At 37.3% G+C, this 22,408-nt stretch overlaps 1 protein-coding gene across 1 annotated transcript in view; it reads left to right on the top strand.

Moving 5' to 3' along the window:
• The first annotated feature begins 25 nt into the window (after positions 1-25).
• LOC117322907 (probable ATP-dependent RNA helicase DDX46) overlaps positions 26-22,408 on the top strand; it is a 40,001-nt gene continuing 17,618 nt past the window's right edge. The window contains exons 1-12 of the mRNA XM_033877860.1: positions 26-140; positions 2,398-2,688; positions 9,190-9,526; positions 11,231-11,299; positions 12,526-12,636; positions 13,008-13,073; positions 15,078-15,174; positions 15,712-15,832; positions 16,472-16,647; positions 17,462-17,662; positions 18,615-18,697; positions 21,651-22,043. Coding sequence (XP_033733751.1) covers positions 124-140; positions 2,398-2,688; positions 9,190-9,526; positions 11,231-11,299; positions 12,526-12,636; positions 13,008-13,073; positions 15,078-15,174; positions 15,712-15,832; positions 16,472-16,647; positions 17,462-17,662; positions 18,615-18,697; positions 21,651-22,043 — 1,962 coding nt within the window. The 5' untranslated portion in view covers positions 26-123. The remainder of the gene's footprint in view (positions 141-2,397; positions 2,689-9,189; positions 9,527-11,230; positions 11,300-12,525; positions 12,637-13,007; positions 13,074-15,077; positions 15,175-15,711; positions 15,833-16,471; positions 16,648-17,461; positions 17,663-18,614; positions 18,698-21,650; positions 22,044-22,408) is intronic.

Below are 22,408 nucleotides of genomic sequence, written 5' to 3'. Positions count from 1 at the left end.
AAACATCTGAATCAGCTGAACGTTTAGATACCATGTGTAATAACACTGAAGGTTGGAGCGCAAATTTGATACACGAAAACGTTTGTGGACCATTCGCACAACGAGTAACTAAACTGTAATACAATGCCAAGGGACAGCAGGTAGGCCTGAATGATTGCACTCGCTTCGATTTGACAGAGATGGTTATTTAAAGTGCCGCCTGTAACGTTTGGATTGAATCATAGGCGTCTCGGCGGTTGTTCACTTCAGCATGTTTCAAGACGCATCATCTTCCAAAATTCCATGATTTGAATATAGGCCAACTAGTGAAGTAAAGGCAGCATAAAGAAAGCGCGATTGCGAAGATCGCAGGAAAAAGAGAAATACCTGTTTATATTCTAATGAACACCAGTTCACAGACGTTAGAATACGAACAAGTTGCAATAATTGAATAAACATCACATTCTCATTAAATTATAACGGGGCAATCTTTTTTTGTCCGGTTATTGATGAAAAAGGTGCTATATTACATATTTTTACACCAATTTGTCTGCGTATTTTTCTCCTTTCTCCTTTTTCGCCTTTTTAAGCGATGACAAGGTGAAGGGACAGCAGATCTCGCAGATGAGCAGCAGACGACAACCATTACGTTTTGAATATAAAAAATTAAGAACTTGTTCGTGATAAATTTTATTAACAAATTCTAACTAGTGTGAAGTCAAACATTTGCACTTCGCCCGTTCGAGCTGCGCTCTCTACTACTATATATATACCAGCAGACATTAGGTAAAATTGGAATATTTTATTAAATTTCAGCTAATTGAGGTAAAATTAAGGTAACTTTTTCAAACTTGTTTGCTATTAAACTAATCACAAGCAACGTAAATATTTACAGCTTTTAATTGATTCGATATTTATATTGAAAAAAATTGGATGTGTACTTTTGGAGACAAAATACGGTTATTATACCTGATGCAAAATTTTAATAATTTTGTGACAAAAATACGTTTCAAAAACTTCATCGGTGCACATGGAATTTATATAGCTTTTTACTAATCTGAAAATGAAAAGGCTTGTGGTTCACAATAGGTTATGTAAATTAAAATCAGAGATCATTTATGCAAAATTTGAGCAATTTGCTCAAAATCATTTACTAGAAAAACATAATCGGTGGACATGAAATTTATTCAGCTTTTTAAAAATTGAAACAAATGGATGAAAAGTGGTTCACAATAAGGCAGTGTATTTAATTCGATATCATCTGGCTAGGTCATTACTAACAGATAGAGACAGTTACCAATCCCTGTATGAACGCAGTGATTTTTCAGCCTATATAAATAGGGTCGGGTACCGATCCCATTCCCAATGAGATTTCATTAAAAAAAATCCCAATTGTCCCGCCGAAATTTCCAAATAATTACCGATTTCAATTCCGGATATTTTGACCCGGTCGCTGTTTTTGCCGTTAGTATACAAGTAATGTGCAAACACTTGGGTGATCACGAATCGCCATAAAATGGCGGCCTCACATAATGGCAAGTACTACGCAAAGAAAATACGATTATCCGACAGCAAGGGCTCCAAAACCCTGACTGAACTATTTAAACCCAAAACACCAACACAGACGGCATTATCAGAACCCATAGTACATGCCAGTCCACTTCCGATTGTCGGGACAAAGCCTGCTATATCGGTATCTCCGCCACCTTCAGTCGCCGAGCCGGACACCGACTGTCAAGTCAACATAGGTCTACTTAAAGGAAAACCAAAATCAGATCGACGCCTTTTGATGAGAATTAATTTTGAGGGACCAGAACACTTGTCCGCAGAGGACCTCGGATCTCTGATCCTCTTGTTCAAAAACAAAAAAGACAGACAAATACCCTTGTGAATACTGTCACAACAAAATAGAAAAAATAAAACCAAAGTGATCTCCATTTAATTGTTTGTTTATTGTTTTAATGTATATAATAATTTATTTGTAATTCAAATTTACAATTTTTCCCAAAAATATCATTTTCCACGTTAGATTTTCCCAATTTCCAGGAAAGTTATTTTTTCCCAAAATAGGCTGAAAAATCACTGGTACGTCCCTGACTAGACTTCTTGATAACCCTGTATGGAGCCTCTCTTCATCATGTTATTTTCTCTTGTGCAGGTCTATCACAGGAAATTAAGGCCTGTAATGGCCTGCTCACCAACCATAACAAAGTTAGGCACTTCACTGACTGCAAGTTTGACAAAATCAGGATGTTAGACTTACTGTGTTTATCAGCCACAAACTAGTTGCCTAGACTGATGGTCTCGAGAGACTAACAAGAATGATACCATAATTTCATGATGAGTAATAGGTTTGAATGTATGTGAAAATACATTAATCTTTGACTTTTTTTCAACTTTATGCTTCTGTTTTCACAGATCATACAGGAAAAGGTCTAGATCAAGGAGCGGATCAAGAGAAAGGAAACGCTACAGGAGTAGGTCTAAGAGCCCTGATCGTTCACGAAGATCAAGATCAAGGGAGAGAACAAGACGATCACGGTCAAGGGATAGAGATAGGTCTAAGAGATCAAGATCTCGTGACCGAGAGAGACGTCGGTCAAGGTCAAGGGACAGAAGACGATCAAGGAGTCGTGAGAGGGATAGGAGAAGGAGATCTAGGTCACGAGAAAGGGACAGAGATCGACGGTCTCGTTCAAGAGATCGAAAGTTAGTATCAATCTGTTCATATTTAGATTGAAAACTTTTCAAATATTACCCTGGTAAGATGCTAGCTACCTTGGCTAGCTCCTACAGACTCAGTTAGGAAGTAATTAAAAAGTCACCCTTAAAAAATACTAACTGCTTCCAACTGACTCGGCTAGGGAGTATGTCACCCTTAAAAAATACTAACTGCTTCCAACTGACTTGGCTAGGGAGTATGTCACCCTTAAAAAATACTAACTGCTTCCAACTGACTCTGCTAGAGAGTATGTCACCCTGGTAAGATAACAGCTATTTCCGATCAACTCAGCTAGGGAAAGTTTCTCTTTATCGGTAGGGTTTCAGATAATTAAGACAGGGTCCCAGATTCACTCCCTATTGGAGGCATATCACTTTTTTAGGAGCTGTGAAACCGTCACGAAGTGTGATAATGGTATAACTTTTCTGACAGTGATGGCGTGGTCATCAACATTTCACTTTAAAGTAATGATCCCTTACTCAAGAGATAAGTCTAAATTTAACTAAACTTGGTATATACATCTAGTTAGATTACATAGTGTGGACATCTTAACACAGCCTTCAATTCCGTGAATTATCATCCAGTCACCGCTAATGCTGGGAATCTGAAGTTCAAAGTTTGGTATTTCTAGCTTAGTTTCTCAAAAGTATCAATGCTATTTCAACAGGGTGCTGCCATACTATCAATTAGAAGTTTTTGGTTGTTTTTAGAAAAATTACTGAAATTTTAGTGAATTTTGGAGGTTGCTTAAAACTTTACTATACTGACAATGTGGGACAGGTGAGACATATAATTAAATGTAGGTGTAACTATGATGACAATGTGGGACAGGTGAGACATATAATTACATGTAGGTGTAACTGAACTTACAATGTGGGACAGGTAAGACATATAATTACATGTAGGTGTAACTGAACTTACAATGTGGGACAGGTGAGAGATATAATTACATGTAGGTGTAACTATACTGACAATGTGGGACAGGTGAGAGATATAATTACATGTAGGTGTAACTATACTGACAATGTGGGACAGGTGAGACATATAATTACATGTAAGTGTAACTATACTGACAATGTGGGACAGGTGAGACATATAATTACATGTAAGTGTAACTATGATGACAATGTGGGACAGGTGAGACATATAATTACATGTAGGTGTAACTATACTGACAATGTGGGACAGGTGAGAGATATAATTACATTTAGGTGTAACTATACTGACAATGTGGGACAGGTGAGACATATAATTACATGTAGGTGTAACTATACTGACAATGTGGGACAGGTGAGACATATAATTACATGTAGGTGTAACTATACTGACAATGTGGGACAGGTGACACATATAATTACATGTAGGTGTAACTATACTGACAATGTGGGACAGGTAAGAGATATAATTACATGTAGGTGTAACTATACTGACAATGTGGGACAGGTGACACATATAATTACATGTAGGTGTAACTATACTGACAATGTGGGACAGGTGACACATATAATTACATGTAGGTGTAACTATACTGACAATGTGGGACAGATGAGACATATAATTACATGTAGGTGTAACTATACTGACAATGTGGGACAGGTGAGACATATAATTACATGTAGGTGTAACTATACTGACAATGTGGGACAGGTGACACATATAATTACATGTAGGTGTAACTATACTGACAATGTGGGACAGGTGAGACATATAATTACATGTATGTGTAACTATACTGACAATGTGGGACAGGTGAGACATAATTACATGTAGGTGTAACTATACTGACAATGGGGGACAGGTGAGACATATAATTACATGTAGGTGTAACTATACTGACAATGTGGGACAGGTGAGACATATAATTACATGTAGGTGTAACTATACTGACAATGTGGGACAGGTGAGACATATAATTACATGTAGGTGTAACTATACTGACAATGGGGGACAGGTGAGACATATAATTACATGTAGGTGTAACTATACTGACAATGTGGGACAGGTGAGAGATATAATTACATGTAAGTGTAACTATACTGACAATGTGGGACAGGTGAGACATATAATTACATGTAGGTGTAACTAAACTGACAATGTGGGACAGGTGAGAGATATAATTACATGTAGGTGTAACTGAACTTACAATGTGGGACAGGTGAGAGATATAATTACATGTAGGTGTAACTGAACTTACAATGTGGGACAGGTGAGACATATAATTAAATGTAGGTGTAACTATGATGACAATGTGGGACAGGTGAGACATATAATTACATGTAGGTGTAACTGAACTTACAATGTGGGACAGGTGAGACATATAATTACATGTAGGTGTAACTATACTGACAATGTGGGACAGGTGAGACATATAATTACATGTAAGTGTAACTATACTGACAATGTGGGACAGGTGAGACATATAATTACATGTAAGTGTAACTATACTGACAATGTGGGACAGGTGAGACATATAATTACATGTAAGTGTAACTATGATGACAATGTGGGACAGGTGAGACATATAATTACATGTAGGTGTAACTATACTGACAATGTGGGACAGGTGAGAGATATAATTACATTTAGGTGTAACTATACTGACAATGTGGGACAGGTGAGACATATAATTACATGTAGGTGTAACTATACTGACAATGTGGGACAGGTGAGACATATAATTACATGTAGGTGTAACTATACTGACAATGTGGGACAGGTGACACATATAATTACATGTAGGTGTAACTATACTGACAATGTGGGACAGGTAAGAGATATAATTACATGTAGGTGTAACTATACTGACAATGTGGGACAGGTGAGACATATAATTACATGTAGGTGTAACTATACTGACAATGTGGGACAGGTGACACATATAATTACATGTAGGTGTAACTATACTGACAATGTGGGACAGGTGAGACATATAATTACATGTAGGTGTAACTATACTGACAATGTGGGACAGGTGAGACATATAATTACATGTAGGTGTAACTATACTGACAATGTGGGACAGGTGACACATATAATTACATGTAGGTGTAACTATACTGACAATGTGGGACAGGTGAGACATATAATTACATGTATGTGTAACTATACTGACAATGTGGGACAGGTGAGACATAATTACATGTAGGTGTAACTATACTGACAATGGGGGACAGGTGAGACATATAATTACATGTAGGTGTAACTATACTGACAATGTGGGACAGGTGAGACATATAATTACATGTAGGTGTAACTATACTGACAATGTGGGACAGGTGAGACATATAATTACATGTAGGTGTAACTATACTGACAATGGGGGACAGGTGAGACATATAATTACATGTAGGTGTAACTATACTGACAATGTGGGACAGGTGAGAGATATAATTACATGTAAGTGTAACTATACTGACAATGTGGGACAGGTGAGACATATAATTACATGTAGGTGTAACTATACTGACAATGTGGGACAGGTGAGAGATATAATTACATGTAGGTGTAACTATACTGACAATGTGGGACAGGTAAGAGATATAATTACATGTAGGTGTAACTATACTGACAATGTGGGACAGGTGAGAGATATAATTACATGTAGGTGTAACTATACTGACAATGTGGGACAGGTGAGACATATAATTACATGTAGGTGTAACTATACTGACAATGTGGGACAGGTAAGAGATATAATTACATGTAGGTGTAACTATACTGACAATGTGGGACAGGTGAGACATATAATTACATGTAGGTGTAACTATACTGACAATGTGGGACAGGTAAGAGATATAATTACATGTAAGTGTAACTATACTGACAATGTGGGACAGGTATGAGATATAATTACATGTAGGTGTAACTATACTGACAATGTGGGACAGGTGAGACATATAATTACATGTAGGTGTAACTATACTGACAATGTGGGACAGGTAAGAGATATAATTACATGTAAGTGTAACTATACTGACAATGTGGGACAGGTAAGAGATATAATTACATGTAGGTGTAACTATACTGACAATGTGGGACAGGTAAGAGATATAATTACATGTAGGTGTAACTATACTGACAATGTGGGACAGGTGAGAGATATAATTACATGTAGGTGTAACTATACTGACAATGTGGGACAGGTAAGAGATATAATTACATGTAGGTGTAACTATACTGACAATGTGGGACAGGTAAGAGATATAATTACATGTAGGTGTAACTATACTGACAATGTGGGACAGGTGAGAGATATAATTACATGTAGGTGTAACTATACTGACAATGTGGGACAGGTTAGAGATATAATTACATGTAGGTGTAACTATACTGACAATGTGGGACAGGTGAGAGATATAATTACATGTAAGTGTAACTATACTGACAATGTGGGACAGGTGAGACATATAATTACATGTAGGTGTAACTATACTGACAATGTGGGACAGACGAGACATATAATTACATGTAGGTGTAACTATACTGACAATGTGGGACAGGTGAGACATATAATTACATGTAGGTGTAACTGAACTTACAATGTGGGACAGATGAGACATATAATTACATGTAGGTGTAACTATACTGACAATGTGGGACAAGTGAGAGATATAATTACATTTAGGTGTAACTATACTTACAATGTGGGACAGGTGAGAGATATAATTACATGTAGGTGTAACTATACTGACAATGTGGGACAGGTGAGAGATATAATTACATGTAGGTGTAACTATGATGACAATGTGGGACGGGCGATACATATAATTACATTTAGGTGTAACTGAACTTACAATGTGGGACAGGTGAGAGATATAATTACATGTAGGTGTAACTGAACTGACAATGTGGGACAGGTGAGAGATATAATTACATGTAAGTGTAACTATACTGACAATGTGGGACAGGTGAGACATATAATTACATGTAGGTGTAACTGAACTTACAATGTGGGACAGGTGAGACATATAATTACATGTAAGTGTAACTGAACTGACAATGTGGGACAGGTGAGAGATATAATTACATGTAAGTGTAACTATACTGACAATGTGGGACAGGTGAGACATATAATTACATGTAGGTGTAACTGAACTTACAATGTGGGACAGGTGAGACATATAATTACATGTAGGTGTAACTGAACTTACAATGTGGGACAGATGAGACATATAATTACATTTAGGTGTAACTGAACTTACAATGTGGGACAGGTGAGAGATATAATTACATGTAGGTGTAACTATACTGACAATGTGGGACAGGTGAGAGATATAATTACATGTAGGTGTAACTATACTGACAATGTGGGACAGGTGAGACATATAATTACATGTAGGTGTAACTATACTGACAATGTGGGACAGGTGACACATATAATTACATGTAGGTGTAACTATACTGACAATGTGGGACAGGTGAGACATATAATTACATGTATGTGTAACTATACTGACAATGTGGGACAGGTGAGACATAATTACATGTAGGTGTAACTATACTGACAATGGGGGACAGGTGAGAGATATAATTACATGTAGGTGTAACTATACTGACAATGTGGGACAGGTGAGACATATAATTACATGTAGGTGTAACTATACTGACAATGTGGGACAGGTGAGACATATAATTACATGTAGGTGTAACTATACTGACAATGGGGGACAGGTGAGACATATAATTACATGTATGTGTAACTATACTGACAATGTGGGACAGGTGAGACATATAATTACATGTAAGTGTAACTATACTGACAATGTGGGACAGGTGAGACATATAATTACATGTAGGTGTAACTATACTGACAATGTGGGACAGGTGAGACATATAATTACATGTAGGTGTAACTATACTGACAATGTGGGACAGGTGAGACATATAATTACATGTAGGTGTAACTATACTGACAATGTGGGACAGGTGAGAGATATAATTACATGTAGGTGTAACTATACTGACAATGTGGGACAGGTGAGACATATAATTACATGTAGGTGTAACTATACTGACAATGTGGGACAGGTAAGAGATATAATTACATGTAGGTGTAACTATACTGACAATGTGGGACAGGTGAGAGATATAATTACATGTAGGTGTAACTATGATGACAATGTGGGACAGGTGAGAGATATAATTACATGTAAGTGTAACTATGATGACAATGGGGGACAGGTGAGACATATAATTACATGTAGGTGTAACTATACTGACAATGTGGGACAGGCGATACATATAATTACATGTAGGTGTAACTATACTGACAATGTGGGACAGGTGAGACATATAATTACATGTAGGTGTAACTATACTGACAATGTGGGACAGGCGATACATATAATTCCCTCTCAAGTCTGTTTAATAAAATAAGTTAAATTAAAATCTGCAATACTTGTTTTTAAAATGATAATTGATCATATTCAATAAATTGGTCATCAATTTAGATTTATATTAATCTTATATCCTATGTTTATATTTGAAAGGCGGGACAAGAGATCTAAAACACCTGATAAATCGAAAACAAAGGATACATCACCAGAAAGGAAGTTACCATATAGAGAAGGAGAATTAAGTGTGAGAGATGAACCACTTGATAAGGAAGAGGAACAGAAAAGACTCGAGATGGAAATGCAAAAACGAAGAGAAAGAATTGAGCATTGGAGAGCAGAGAGGAAAAAGACAAAAGAGCTTGCCCCTATAAATATTGCTCCTCCCACGAAGATTTGGAGTTTAGAAGATGATGATGATGATGATGATATTGTTGATGATGGATCAAAAGATGATGATAATGAACTAGATCCTTTGGATGCCTATATGCAGGTGAGGTGGTATCATATATGTCAGAAAACAATGTTGTTTCTTCTTTTTGTTTCCCTATATGATAGATTCATTTTACTAGTTAACCTGTCTATAAAGACCGCCTAAGGGAAGGCAGAAAAGCGGTCACTATAGACAGAATGCGTTTATAGACAGGTGAAAATTATTGCACCTACCAGTTAACGTGTAACTACCATAGATAATTGTCATTTAACAGGGCATTCAGTAGACCAGTCAGTTTTAACATTTTCAGAAGTGAAATCAGTGCATGCATACACGTTATATATATATTGTATATAATTATTATCTATAGATATGAAGGGTTACATCTTCATCAAAACAAAATTTCCATTAAACCCCCAGGAATAAAATATGATTTTGTGGAGTCCTTGACAAAAATAACTCAAAATGGTCGAATGGATACAAAAGTTAATTTTTTTCTATTTTGTTTTGAAATATTACTTTCAAATTATCTCCCTTTCTTTCTTAAGTAGAAAAATAACACAATAATTAATTAATTATGTTTGTGTTACAACTAATTATTTTGTGACATAAACTAACTTCTTAAAATAAAAGATTTTTCTTTTGACCCAAATTGAAATCTGGATATTTGTTGCAGTTGACTTTTTATTAGTATTGACTAATTAAAGATGGCGGTAGTATAAACGCTAATCCCAACATCTATGATTAAGAAAAGCATTATTGGCTTTCATGTGAGTAAATCTTGTTAACAGATATGACCAGTATTTGTTCTTGAAGTGATGTATCCTAGTGTAATCACAAAATAAGCTGACCAGGTCAAGTGAAGCAACCTTACAGCATAGTTGTAATGTAACACAAGCGACACCGTGGTGACCCGACTCCTCTCTCATGAGCCCTAGGCCAGGGCAGCTTTGGTAATTATAGGCTAACAGGCAGTAGGGGTGTTTTGTTTACATAATCAGGCCAGGGTCGATGTTCTGAATTTTTCGGGGATTTTATGAGGGATGATTGCTGAGAGCAGAAGATCAGATGACTGACATTCGACACATTAGACAGGTGGTCGCTATACAGAGGGTCGTTATATAGTAAAATCTCACTGTGAATTTCAAAATTGGTCGTTATAGGCAGGTGGTCATTATATACAAGCAATCGCTAGAGCAGGTTTGACTGTAAAACAATTCGGTCGGTAAAGCATTTTTTTTTTTCTGAAAATATATTATGTCTTAAGCTATGAAATCTATGCTTTGACAAAATCCTTAATTAATTCAAATCATAACATGGCCTTTTTACTGTCCATGAGATTTAGTTTGTAAATCTGTGTTAAGCTTTAAAAGTCCACATAAAGCATTTGGCTAGCCAAACTGAAAAATGAATACTTTTCCAGGAAGATATATCAATGCCTAAATTTTTCATTGTTCAGATTTAATGAGCGTGCCCTGGCAGACTGTTAGACATTAAAACCCCCCTCCCCCTAAAATAATTGTTAGTGTGGACGTCCCCTTCCCCTTAAATAACTGTACGTGTGAACATCCCCTGCGACTAAGATAATGAAGTAATAATTGATGATGATGTAATTATAGGTGATGATGTAATTATTGGTGATGATGTAATTATTGATGATGATGTACATGTAATCATTGTTGACAATGCAATCATTGGTGATGATGTAAAGTCATTGGTAATGATTTTTATTTGATGATGTAATTATATCTTTTGTGTTTCCAGAATATTGAAGATAAGTCAAATAAAGATAAGGAACAGAAAACAGGTGTTAAATCAGAAAATGGTGCTAATGTAAGTATAATTATACTAGTATTAATTTCTGCCATTGCTATAATTGGGTTCACATGCAAAAGAATGTGTAGTTCTATATGTCAGTAATACCAACTCAAAAAGACTTTCTGTTTAAAAAAATAATCAATCACAGTTATATTCAGACTCAGGACATGACACCATTTGTTCAATTATATATGCCAAACAAATCATGAGAGCTGAATGTCATGATTATAATCCCACAGTAGATGTCGTTATAATCCCACAGTAGATGTCATCATAATCCCACAGTAGATGTCATCATAATCCCACAGTAGATGTCATTATAATCCCACAGTAGATGTCATTATAATCCCACAGTAGATGTCATTATAATCCCACAGTAGTTGTCATTATAATCCCACAGTAGATGTCATTATAATCCCACAGTAGATGTCATTATAATCCCACAGTAGTTGTCATTATAATCCCACAGTAGATGTCATCATAATCCCACAGTAGATGTCATCATAATCCCACAGTAGATGTCATTATAATCCCACAGTAGTTGTCATTATAATCCCACAGTAGATGTCATTATAATCCCACAGTAGATGTCATTATAATCCCACAGTAGTTGTCATCATAATCCCACAGTAGATGTCATCATAATCCCACAGTAGATGTCATTATAATCCCACAGTAGATGTCATTATAATCCCACAGTAGATGTCATTATAATCCCACAGTAGTTGTCATTATAATCCCACAGTAGATGTCACTATAATCCCACAGTAGATGTCATCATAATCCCACAGTAGATGTCATCATAATCCCACAGTAGATGTCATCATTATAATCCCACAGTAGATGTCATTATAATCCCACAGTAGATGTCATCATAATCCCACAGAAGATGTCATGAAATTCAAGTGCTGTATTTACTGAATAAAGCACCTGTCAATAGTTTTTCTGAAATAAGGTTTTAAAGAAATCTTTTGTGGTCACTTGTTTTTATTAATATTTCAAATTGTGATATAAAGATGTACATAATGACTTGATAATAACCTGAGGTGATTGACACCTACATGTATGCAAGTTCATGTGAAACATTCTCCTCAAGGACAGAAATGCTCCCTCATCTGAGGTTACAGAGGTTGACATGGGCTCCCTCATCTGAGGTTACAGAGGTTGACATGGGCTCCCTCATCTGAGGTTACAGAGGTTGACATGGTCGATATATTACCAAACATTTTGCGTATTTTCAGAACGATGCAGCACTAGGAAAGGTGACAATGATTACAGGTGTGGTGAAGACTAAAACAGACACATCACTACACAAGGGAGAACTCATGTTAAACAATGTGGATGCCATGGAGGTAGGTTTTACCTTCTCACACAGGTCATTCTTTTGTACTATCTCTTTGTTTGAAGAATTTGTAAACAATAGTTGAAAATTTTTAAAAAATCAGTATGCCTTGCTTCAAACAAAGTTAGAGATGTATATTTCTAGAATTTGCCTTGTGTGGTATATATCTGTTTATCTGGTATCGAAGAATCATGAATTCTATGTGGCATATGAAAGTTTTCTGGACTTTGATTTTAAAATTATGGTTAGGTTTCCACATTATATTGGAGTTGCTATATGATATATGAACTTTGATATACAAGATCATTATCAGACAGTACATCATTGTCAGTATTTGTCACAATTGTCTAGTTATTTTACAGTTCGTCATTCTCATTTTAGTATTCATCAGAAGAGGAAGAAGAGGATTTAGACTCCACCATGGCAAAAATTAAAAACAGCAAAAAGGTAGGTTTAACTATTAAATGAAAGCCCTTATAAAGATTTTGATACCTTTGATAGATGGTGTAACCACATGTGGCTACATTGAGACACCACACAGTCCTAACTTGTCATGGTGTACCCCCATGTGGTTACTTTGATACACCAGACGGTCCTAACTTGTCATGGTGTACCAACATGTGGTTACTTTGATACTCCAGACAGTCCTTACTTGTCATGGTGTACCCACATGTGGCTACATTGAGACACCAGACAGTCCTAACTTGTCATGGTGTACCCACATGTGGTTACTTTGAGATACCAGACAGTCTTTACTTGTCATGGTGTACCCACATGTGGTTACTTTGATACACCAGACGGTCCTAACTTGTCATGGTGTACCAACATGTGGTTACTTTGATACTCCAGACAGTCCTTACTTGTCATGGTGTACCCACATGTGGCTACATTGAGACACCAGACGGTCCTAACTTGTCATGGTGTACCCACATGTGGTTACTTTGATACTCCAGACAGTCCTTACTTGTCATGGTGTACCCACATGTGGCTACATTGAGACACCAGACAGTCCTAACTTGTCATGGTGTACCAACATGTGGTTACTTTGAGATACCAGACAGTCTTTACTTGTCATGGTGTACCCACATGTGGTTACTTTGATATACCAGACGGTCCTAACTTGTCATGGTGTACCCACATGTGGTTACTTTGATACACCAGACGGTCCTAACTTGTCATGGTGTACCCACATGTGGTTACTTTGAGATACCAGACAGTCCTAACTTGTCATGGTGTACCCACATGTTGTTACTTTGAGATACCAGACAGTCTTTACTTGTCATGGTGTACCCACATGTGGTTACTTTGATATACCAGACGGTCCTAACTTGTCATGGTGTACCCACATGTGGTTACTTTGAGATACCAGACAGTCCTAACTTGTCATGGTGTACCCACATGTGGTTACTTTGAGATACCAGACAGTCTTTACTTGTCATGGTGTACCCACATGTGGTTACTTTGATATACCAGACGGTCCTAACTTGTCATGGTGTACCCACATGTGGTTACTTTGAGATACCAGACAGTCCTAACTTGTCATGGTGTACCCACATGTGGTTACTTTGATACACCAGACAGTCTTTACTTGTCATGGTGTACCCACATGTGGTTACTTTGATACACCAGACAGTCCTAACTTGTCATGGTGTACCCACATGTGGTTACTTTGATATACCAGACAGTCTTTACTTGTCATGGTGTACCCACATGTGGTTACTTTGATACACCAGACAGTCCTAACTTGTCATGGTGTACCCACATGTGGTTACTTTGATACACCAGACAGTCCTAACTTGTCATGGTGTACCCACATGAGGTTACTTTGATACACCAGACAGTCCTAACTTGTCATGGTGTACCCACATGTGGTTACTTTGATACACCAGACAGTCCTAACTTGTCATGGTGTACCCACATGTGGTTACTTTGATACACCAGACAGTCCTAACTTGTCATGGTGTACCCACATGCGGTTACTTTGATACACCAGACAGTCCTAACTTGTCATGGTGTACCCACATGTGGTTACTTTGATATACCAGACGGTCCTAACTTGTCATGGTGTAACCACATGTGGTTACTTTGAGATACCAGACGGTCCTAACTTGTCAGGTACAGGTTGAGAAGTTCCACTGGTGGGATTGAGTTGAAACTTGCCTGGAATGATTCTGAGATGGTACTGACCAAGTGTTGTTATTTTTCGGATCAATCCAAAATCCAAGATGGCTGACATGGCAGCTATCTTCAAAAACACATTTTAAACTTCCTCTCCAGTTCCACACGAAGTGTTGCTGTTTTTCAGCCTCGTAAAACCTTTGACATGGCAGCCACATCTGTCATTTTGTAACATGATTGTGCATTCATGGTTTTCCTAAACATCACCTATACTACTCCCTCCATACATATAAAACCTACAGACATAAAATCTTGTGAATTGTTACATTGTAGGAACTACTGGTAGTGGACCATACTAGGATATACTATGCTCCATTTCGGAAGGATTTTTATGTAGAAGTTCCCGAGATACGAAAGATGACATCAGAAGGTAGGCAAAACTTGTGTCCTGAGTTAATATCACCTTTAAAATCAAGTCTTATACATTTTATATAAAAGTCTCAATTGATTTATTCTAATCACCTTTTGTCCGTCGTCGTGAGTCATCTGTCCGTAAACAATTTACAATTTTGACTTCTTCACAGAAACTCCTGAACCAATTTCAGTGAAATTTTGCTGGAATCTACCATCGCCAAAAGTTAGCAAATTATTTGGTCCCAACCACCCAGGGACCTGAGGGACGGGGCCCATAATGGTCAAATTGACTAGAATTTCAAAAATCTTCTAAACTTCCAGATATGGCAGAGTCAAACACGTTTCACAGATTGAAAGGTCTTACATATGTAAGGTCATTTACCAAAATTGGGAATTTCATGACCCTGGGGTCTCACGTTTGCCCTGGGGAAGGAGTAAACTTTGCTATAGTTTATATAGGGAAATCACATTTTTGACTATTATTTGTTTTATTTCTATTGAAATGCATTCTAACTTTTTTAGGTAGAATTTGTATAATTGTTATGTGTTACAGAGGTTGATGCCTACAGGATTGAACTGGAGGACATTAAAGTTCGCGGTAAGAACTGTCCCAAACCAATCAAATCTTGGGCTCAGTGTGGCTGTAGCAAAAAAATCATGGATGCATTTAAGAGGTAAGTAACAAAGTATCAGTTCTGTCCTCAAACATTGACAGATTGTGAAAGATAAAAACATTTCAGGGGGTTGGATGTTTGATAAGTCTTTGTTATAAGAGGGTTGGTTGGATGTTTGATAAGTCTTTGTTGTAAGAGGGTTGGATGTTTGATAAGTCTTTGTTGTAAGAGAATAGGATGTTTGATAAATCTTTGTTGTAAGAGGGTTGGATGTTTGATAAGTCTTTGTTGTAAGAGGGTTGGATGTTTGATAAGTCTTTGTTGTAAGAGGGTTGGATGTTTGATAAGTCTTTGTTGTAAGATAATAGGATGTTTGATAAGTCTTTGTTGTAAGAGAGTTGGATGTTTGATAAGTCTTTGTTATAAGAGGGTTGGATGTTTGATAAGTCTTTGTTGTAAGAGAATAGGATGTTTGATAAGTCTTTGTTGTAAGAGAATAGGATGTTTGATAAGTCTTTGTTATAAGAGGATAGGATGTTCGATACTGATCTGCTTTATATTGTACCTCATACTGGTTCTGCATCCTATTTCTGAGTGTACTTCAATTTCAACCTGAATATCTTCTTAACAAATATCTAGTAAAATATCAATAATCTGTGTTCATCTTGAATTTTGCTAACCAAATATTTGATGCTTCAGACATGATTATGAAAAGCCCACGCCAATCCAGGCACAAGCTATCCCTGCCACTATGAGTGGAAAGGACCTGATTGGGATAGCCAAGACTGGCAGTGGTAAAACTCTGGCTTTTCTTATCCCAATGTTTCGTCACATCAAGGATCAACCAGAACTGGATGAGGACGATGGACCTATAGGTGGGTTAATTAACATAACACAAGTTTTAAACATGCACATGTAGCCGTATCAGAAATATACACAGTCTACACACACAAATTTAAAGGTGTAAAACCAGAATACTGATAGATATTTACATTTACACTGCAGTCCCACTATATAACTTTACCAAGCTCATTTGGAAGTTATGAGTCCATAACTTCCAAATCTTTATTATGACGTCATTGATACAGTGACGTCATAATTGTCACGTCGGCGATAATGAAAGATGGCTGTTGAAAAGGCTGTTCCGTCTTTGACGATAATAATTTGTTCATTCATCGTTGGAGCAAAATTCCTGGATATAGTCTTTAAAAATCGTTGTCAAGTGTAAATATAAGCATTGAACTGCTTTCAGCTAGCGCTTCATGTTGAATTTGCCTTTGTCCAGTTGGCATTCATCAGCCCATAACTTCCAACTGAAAGCAGTTCAATGCTTAAATAAACATTTTGGAAAATTCTAGTTTTTACCAGCCGTGACATTAAATCTACTTAACTTAAGCCTAGACATCAGGCAGGTGGAATTGTATGCCCCTTGTCCATAATTTGATGATTAATAAAGCTAGACTATACACAATATAATGTAGATATACAGTATGATAAAGAAGTTGAGATGTTGAAATATAACTGTTCTATACTAAATCACTTTACACTTTGTGCCTCTGGTCTGTAAATATGTTTGTTTTCGCTCCATGTCGCTGCTTTGTCAGTTTCATGAGTGATAGAGTATAAAGGCTCTGTTAAAGAAGGTGTGTGTTGTATACTCATGAAAACCTGTTTTTTGCTGACTGACAGCTGTGGTGATGACACCGACCAGAGAACTTGCCATGCAGATCACAATTGAATGTAAGAAGTTTGCCAAGCCACTAGGCCTTCGTGCTGTGTGTGTGTACGGTGGAACTGGTATCTCAGAACAGATTGCTGAACTCAAGCGTGGATGTGAAATTATTGTGTGTACTCCAGGACGCATGATTGACATGTTGTCTGCCAATAACGGTGAGTTCTGAGATTCCCGTCTTAGAGAGGATCATATACATGTATAGGGAAACATTGTACAATAGAAGGCCGCAGAGATTCTCGTCTTAGAGAGGATCATATATAGGGAAACATTGTACAATAGAAGGCCGCATATCCAAACCACTCGTAGGACACGTAATTTGTTCTGTCATTCAGATGTTCCAATATGTGATTCTATAACAGCAGGTAATTACATGGGCCACACAGTAAGTGTTTGGATATTTGACAGATATATGCAGTGTTCTGTACCATTATAGTAGGTCCTGTTTCATCATAATGTTTTCATCGCTGTCAATTTATATTGTATCAATTAGAATTACATATTCCACAAAATATTTTTCAAAGAATATCCAAGTTGCAGAAATCCACACTGTCTCTAAGTGACTGAACAACTTGAGTGGGGTGTTGTCATGTGACTTAACAGCTTGAGTGGGGTGTTGTCGTGTGACTTAACAGCTTGAGTGAGGTGTTGTCGTGAATCCCACACATGCCGTGTAATCCATCTGTTTCTCTCTATCAGGCATTCAGGTCATTCTTATTGTCACCCAGTTATATTTATGTTGATCTACACTGACACCATCCGTTGTCATGGAGATATTAGACGCCAGAAGACTGTTGCCATGGTGATTATCTACAGCTGCTATCAGGAAATGGTTACTTAAAAAATCACTGAAACACTTTGTATGTTATGATAAATATTATGATTTCATTCAGTGCATAATTGAAAAACAAATTGACTTGTAAACCTGACAAGGTGTACCTTATAGTTGAAAACTTGTAGCATGAAAATGTTAATTTCTCTAGTAGTGTTAATATACTGCATTATGCCAAGGAAGAGAAAACCAGGGTTATAATAGCGATATTGTATTGAACAATTATCTCTCTTAACAATAATACCATAATTGTATTTATCTGTTAACAACATTTTCAGGTCGAGTGACAAACCTTCGGAGATGCACTTACATAGTATTGGATGAAGCAGACCGTATGTTTGACATGGGTTTTGAACCTCAGGTAAAAATTTGAAAATCTCATTCAACAAATATTTCATTATCCCTGACAAGTGGTTTTCTATTCATCGATAGGTCTAGGAAATGATGCTTTATGATAGGATGTTTTACAATATAAATGTTATGGAGAACATTCATAAATGGACATGTACTGGCGACATATCCCAAGGTCAGCATTTACTATCAGACAGTTCCCTACTCAGACAGATTTACTATCAGACAGTTCCTTACTCAGACAGATTTACTATCAGACAGTTCCTTACTCAGACAGATTTACTATCAGACAGTTCCCTACTCAAGACAGATTTACTATCAGACAGATTTACTATCAGACAGTTCCTTACTCAGACAGATTTACTATCAGACAGTTCCCTACTCAGACAGATTTACTATCAGACAGTTCCTTACTCCGACAGATTTACTATCAGACAGTTCCCTACTCAGACAGATTTACTATCAGACAGTTCCCTACCCAGACAGATTTACTATCAGACAGTTCCTTACTCAGACAGATTTACTATCAGACAGTTCCCTACTCAGACAGATTTACTATCAGACAGATTTACTATCAGACAGCTCCCTACTCAAGACAGATTTACTACCAGACAGTTCCCTACTCAAGACAGATTTACTATCAGACAGTTCCCTACCCAGACAGATTTACTATCAGACAGTTCCTTACTCAGACAGATTTACTATCAGACAGTTCCCTACTCAGACAGATTTACTATCAGACAGATTTACTATCAGACAGTTCCCTACCCAGACAGATTTACTATCAGACAGGTCCCTACTCAGACAGATTTACTATCAGACAGTTCCCTACTCAGACAGATTTACTATCAGACAGTTCCCTACTCAGACACAGATTTACTATCAGACAGTTCCCTACTCAGACAGATTTACTATCAGACAGTTCCCTACTCAGACAGATTTACTATCAGACAGTTCCCTACTCAGACAGATTTACTATCAGACAGTTCCCTACTCAGACAGATTTACTATCAGACAGTTCCTTACTCAGACAGATTTACTATCAGACAGTTCCTTACTCAGACAGATTTACTATCAGACAGTTCCCTACTCAGACAGATTTACTATCAGACAGTTCCTTACTCAGACAGATTTACTATCAGACAGTTCCCTACTCAGACAGATTTACTATCAGACAGTTCCTTACTCAGACAGATTTACTATCAGACAGTTCCCTACTCAGACAGATTTATTATCAGACAGTTCACTACTCGGACAGATTTACTATCAGACAGATTTACTATCAGACAGTTCCCTACTCAAGACAGATTTACTATCAGACAGTTCCCTACCCAGACAGATTTACTATCAGACAGTTCCTTACTCAGACAGATTTACTATCAGACAGATTTACTATCAGACAGTTCCCTACTCAAGACAGATTTACTACCAGACAGTTCCCTACTCAAGACAGATTTACTATCAGACAGTTCCCTACCCAGACAGATTTACTATCAGACAGTTCCTTACTCAGACAGATTTACTATCAGACAGTTCCCTACTCAGACAGATTTACTATCAGACAGATTTACTATCAGACAGTTCCCTACCCAGACAGATTTACTATCAGACAGGTCCCTACTCAGACAGATTTACTATCAGACAGTTCCCTACTCAGACAGCTTTACTATCAGACAGTTCCTTACTCAGACACAGATTTACTATCAGACAGTTCCTTACTCAGACAGATTTACTATCAGACAGTTCCCTACTCAGACAGATTTACTATCAGACAGTTCCCTACTCAGACAGATTTACTATCAGACAGTTCCCTACTCAGACAGATTTACTATCAGACAGTTCCTTACTCAGACAGATTTACTATCAGACAGTTCCTTACTCAGACAGATTTACTATCAGACAGATTTACTATCAGACAGTTCCTTACTCAGACAGATTTACTATCAGACAGTTCCCTACTCAGACAGATTTACTATCAGACAGTTCCTTACTCAGACAGATTTACTATCAGACAGTTCCCTACTCAGACAGATTTATTATCAGACAGTTCCCTACTCGGACAGATTTACTATCAGACAGATTTACTATCAGACAGTTCCCTACTCAAGACAGATTTACTATCAGACAGTTCCCTACCCAGACAGATTTACTATCAGACAGTTCCTTACTCAGACAGATTTACTATCAGACAGTTCCCTACTCAGACAGATTTACTATCAGACAGATTTACTATCAGACAGTTCCCTACTCAAGACAGATTTACTACCAGACAGTTCCCTACTCAAGACAGATTTACTATCAGACAGTTCCCTACCCAGACAGATTTACTATCAGACAGTTCCTTACTCAGACAGATTTACTATCAGACAGTTCCCTACTCAGACAGATTTACTATCAGACAGATTTACTATCAGACAGTTCCCTACCCAGACAGATTTACTATCAGACAGTTCCCTACTCAGACAGATTTACTATCAGACAGTTCCCTACTCAGACAGATTTACTATCAGACAGTTCCCTACTCAGACACAGATTTACTATCAGACAGTTCCCTACTCAGACAGATTTACTATCAGACAGTTCCCTACTCAGACAGATTTACTATCAGACAGTTCCCTACTCAGACAGATTTACTATCAGACAGTTCCCTACTCAGACAGATTTACTATCAGACAGTTCCCTACTCAGACAGATTTACTATCAGACAGTTCCTTACTCAGACAGATTTACTATCAGACAGTTCCCTACTCAGACAGATTTACTATCAGACAGTTCCTTACTCAGACAGATTTACTATCAGACAGTTCCCTACTCAGACAGATTTACTATCAGACAGTTCCCTACTCAGACAGATTTACTATCAGACAGGTCCCTACTCAGACACAGATTTGCTGTCAGTGAAGTTGCTTCTAATCATTTGCTTTAATAAATGACCATAACTCCACTAATCTAAATTTTTTTAGGTGATGAAAATTGTGGACAATATCCGGCCTGACCGCCAGACAGTGATGTTCTCAGCCACCTTCCCACGACAGATGGAGGCCCTAGCCAGAAAGATCCTCAACAAACCAATTGAGGTCCAAGTGGGTGGTCGCAGTGTGGTATGTAAGGATGTGGAACAACATGTTATAGTCATCGACGAGGAAAAGAAGTTTCTGAAGCTGCTGGAGCTGCTGGGTATCTACCAGGAGAAAGGCAGTGTACTGGTGTTTGTGGACAAACAGGAGCATGCAGATGACCTGATGAAGGATCTGATGAAGCACTCGTACCCTTGTCTCTCCCTCCACGGAGCCATTGACCAGTATGATCGGGACAGCACCATCAGTGACTTCAAGAGTGGAAACATTAGTCTTCTGGTTAGATTTTACATTTCAATTGAAGTTTATTGTAAGCCAAGTGGGCCTTCCTTACAAACCCCGCAGTTTAAGTTCATATTTACCCATAGTATCCTAATACAGTGGAACTTCTCTAAACCAATCATGCATGGTACATATTTGGCTAGTTTAGAGAAGGTTCAGTTTGGAGAAGTTATCCATTTTGACCGGTCAGTATACAATAGAATTTGGGGATAATTATTTAATTATCGAATGAAGTTTTGTGTCTTTGAAGCATTGACAATGTTATAGATGTTAATGAATACATCAATGCAGAATTGATAAAAACTAAACTAATTTATAAGTTTTATTACTGATTGTTAACGTATACCACAGCTATAATTTCC

Source organism: Pecten maximus, chromosome 1 (assembly GCF_902652985.1).
Source record: "Pecten maximus chromosome 1, xPecMax1.1, whole genome shotgun sequence".
Taxonomy (NCBI): Eukaryota; Metazoa; Mollusca; class Bivalvia; order Pectinida; family Pectinidae; genus Pecten; species Pecten maximus.
The sequence above is the reverse complement of the archived record's forward strand: the minus strand, read 5'-3'. Positions and strand labels throughout refer to the sequence as shown.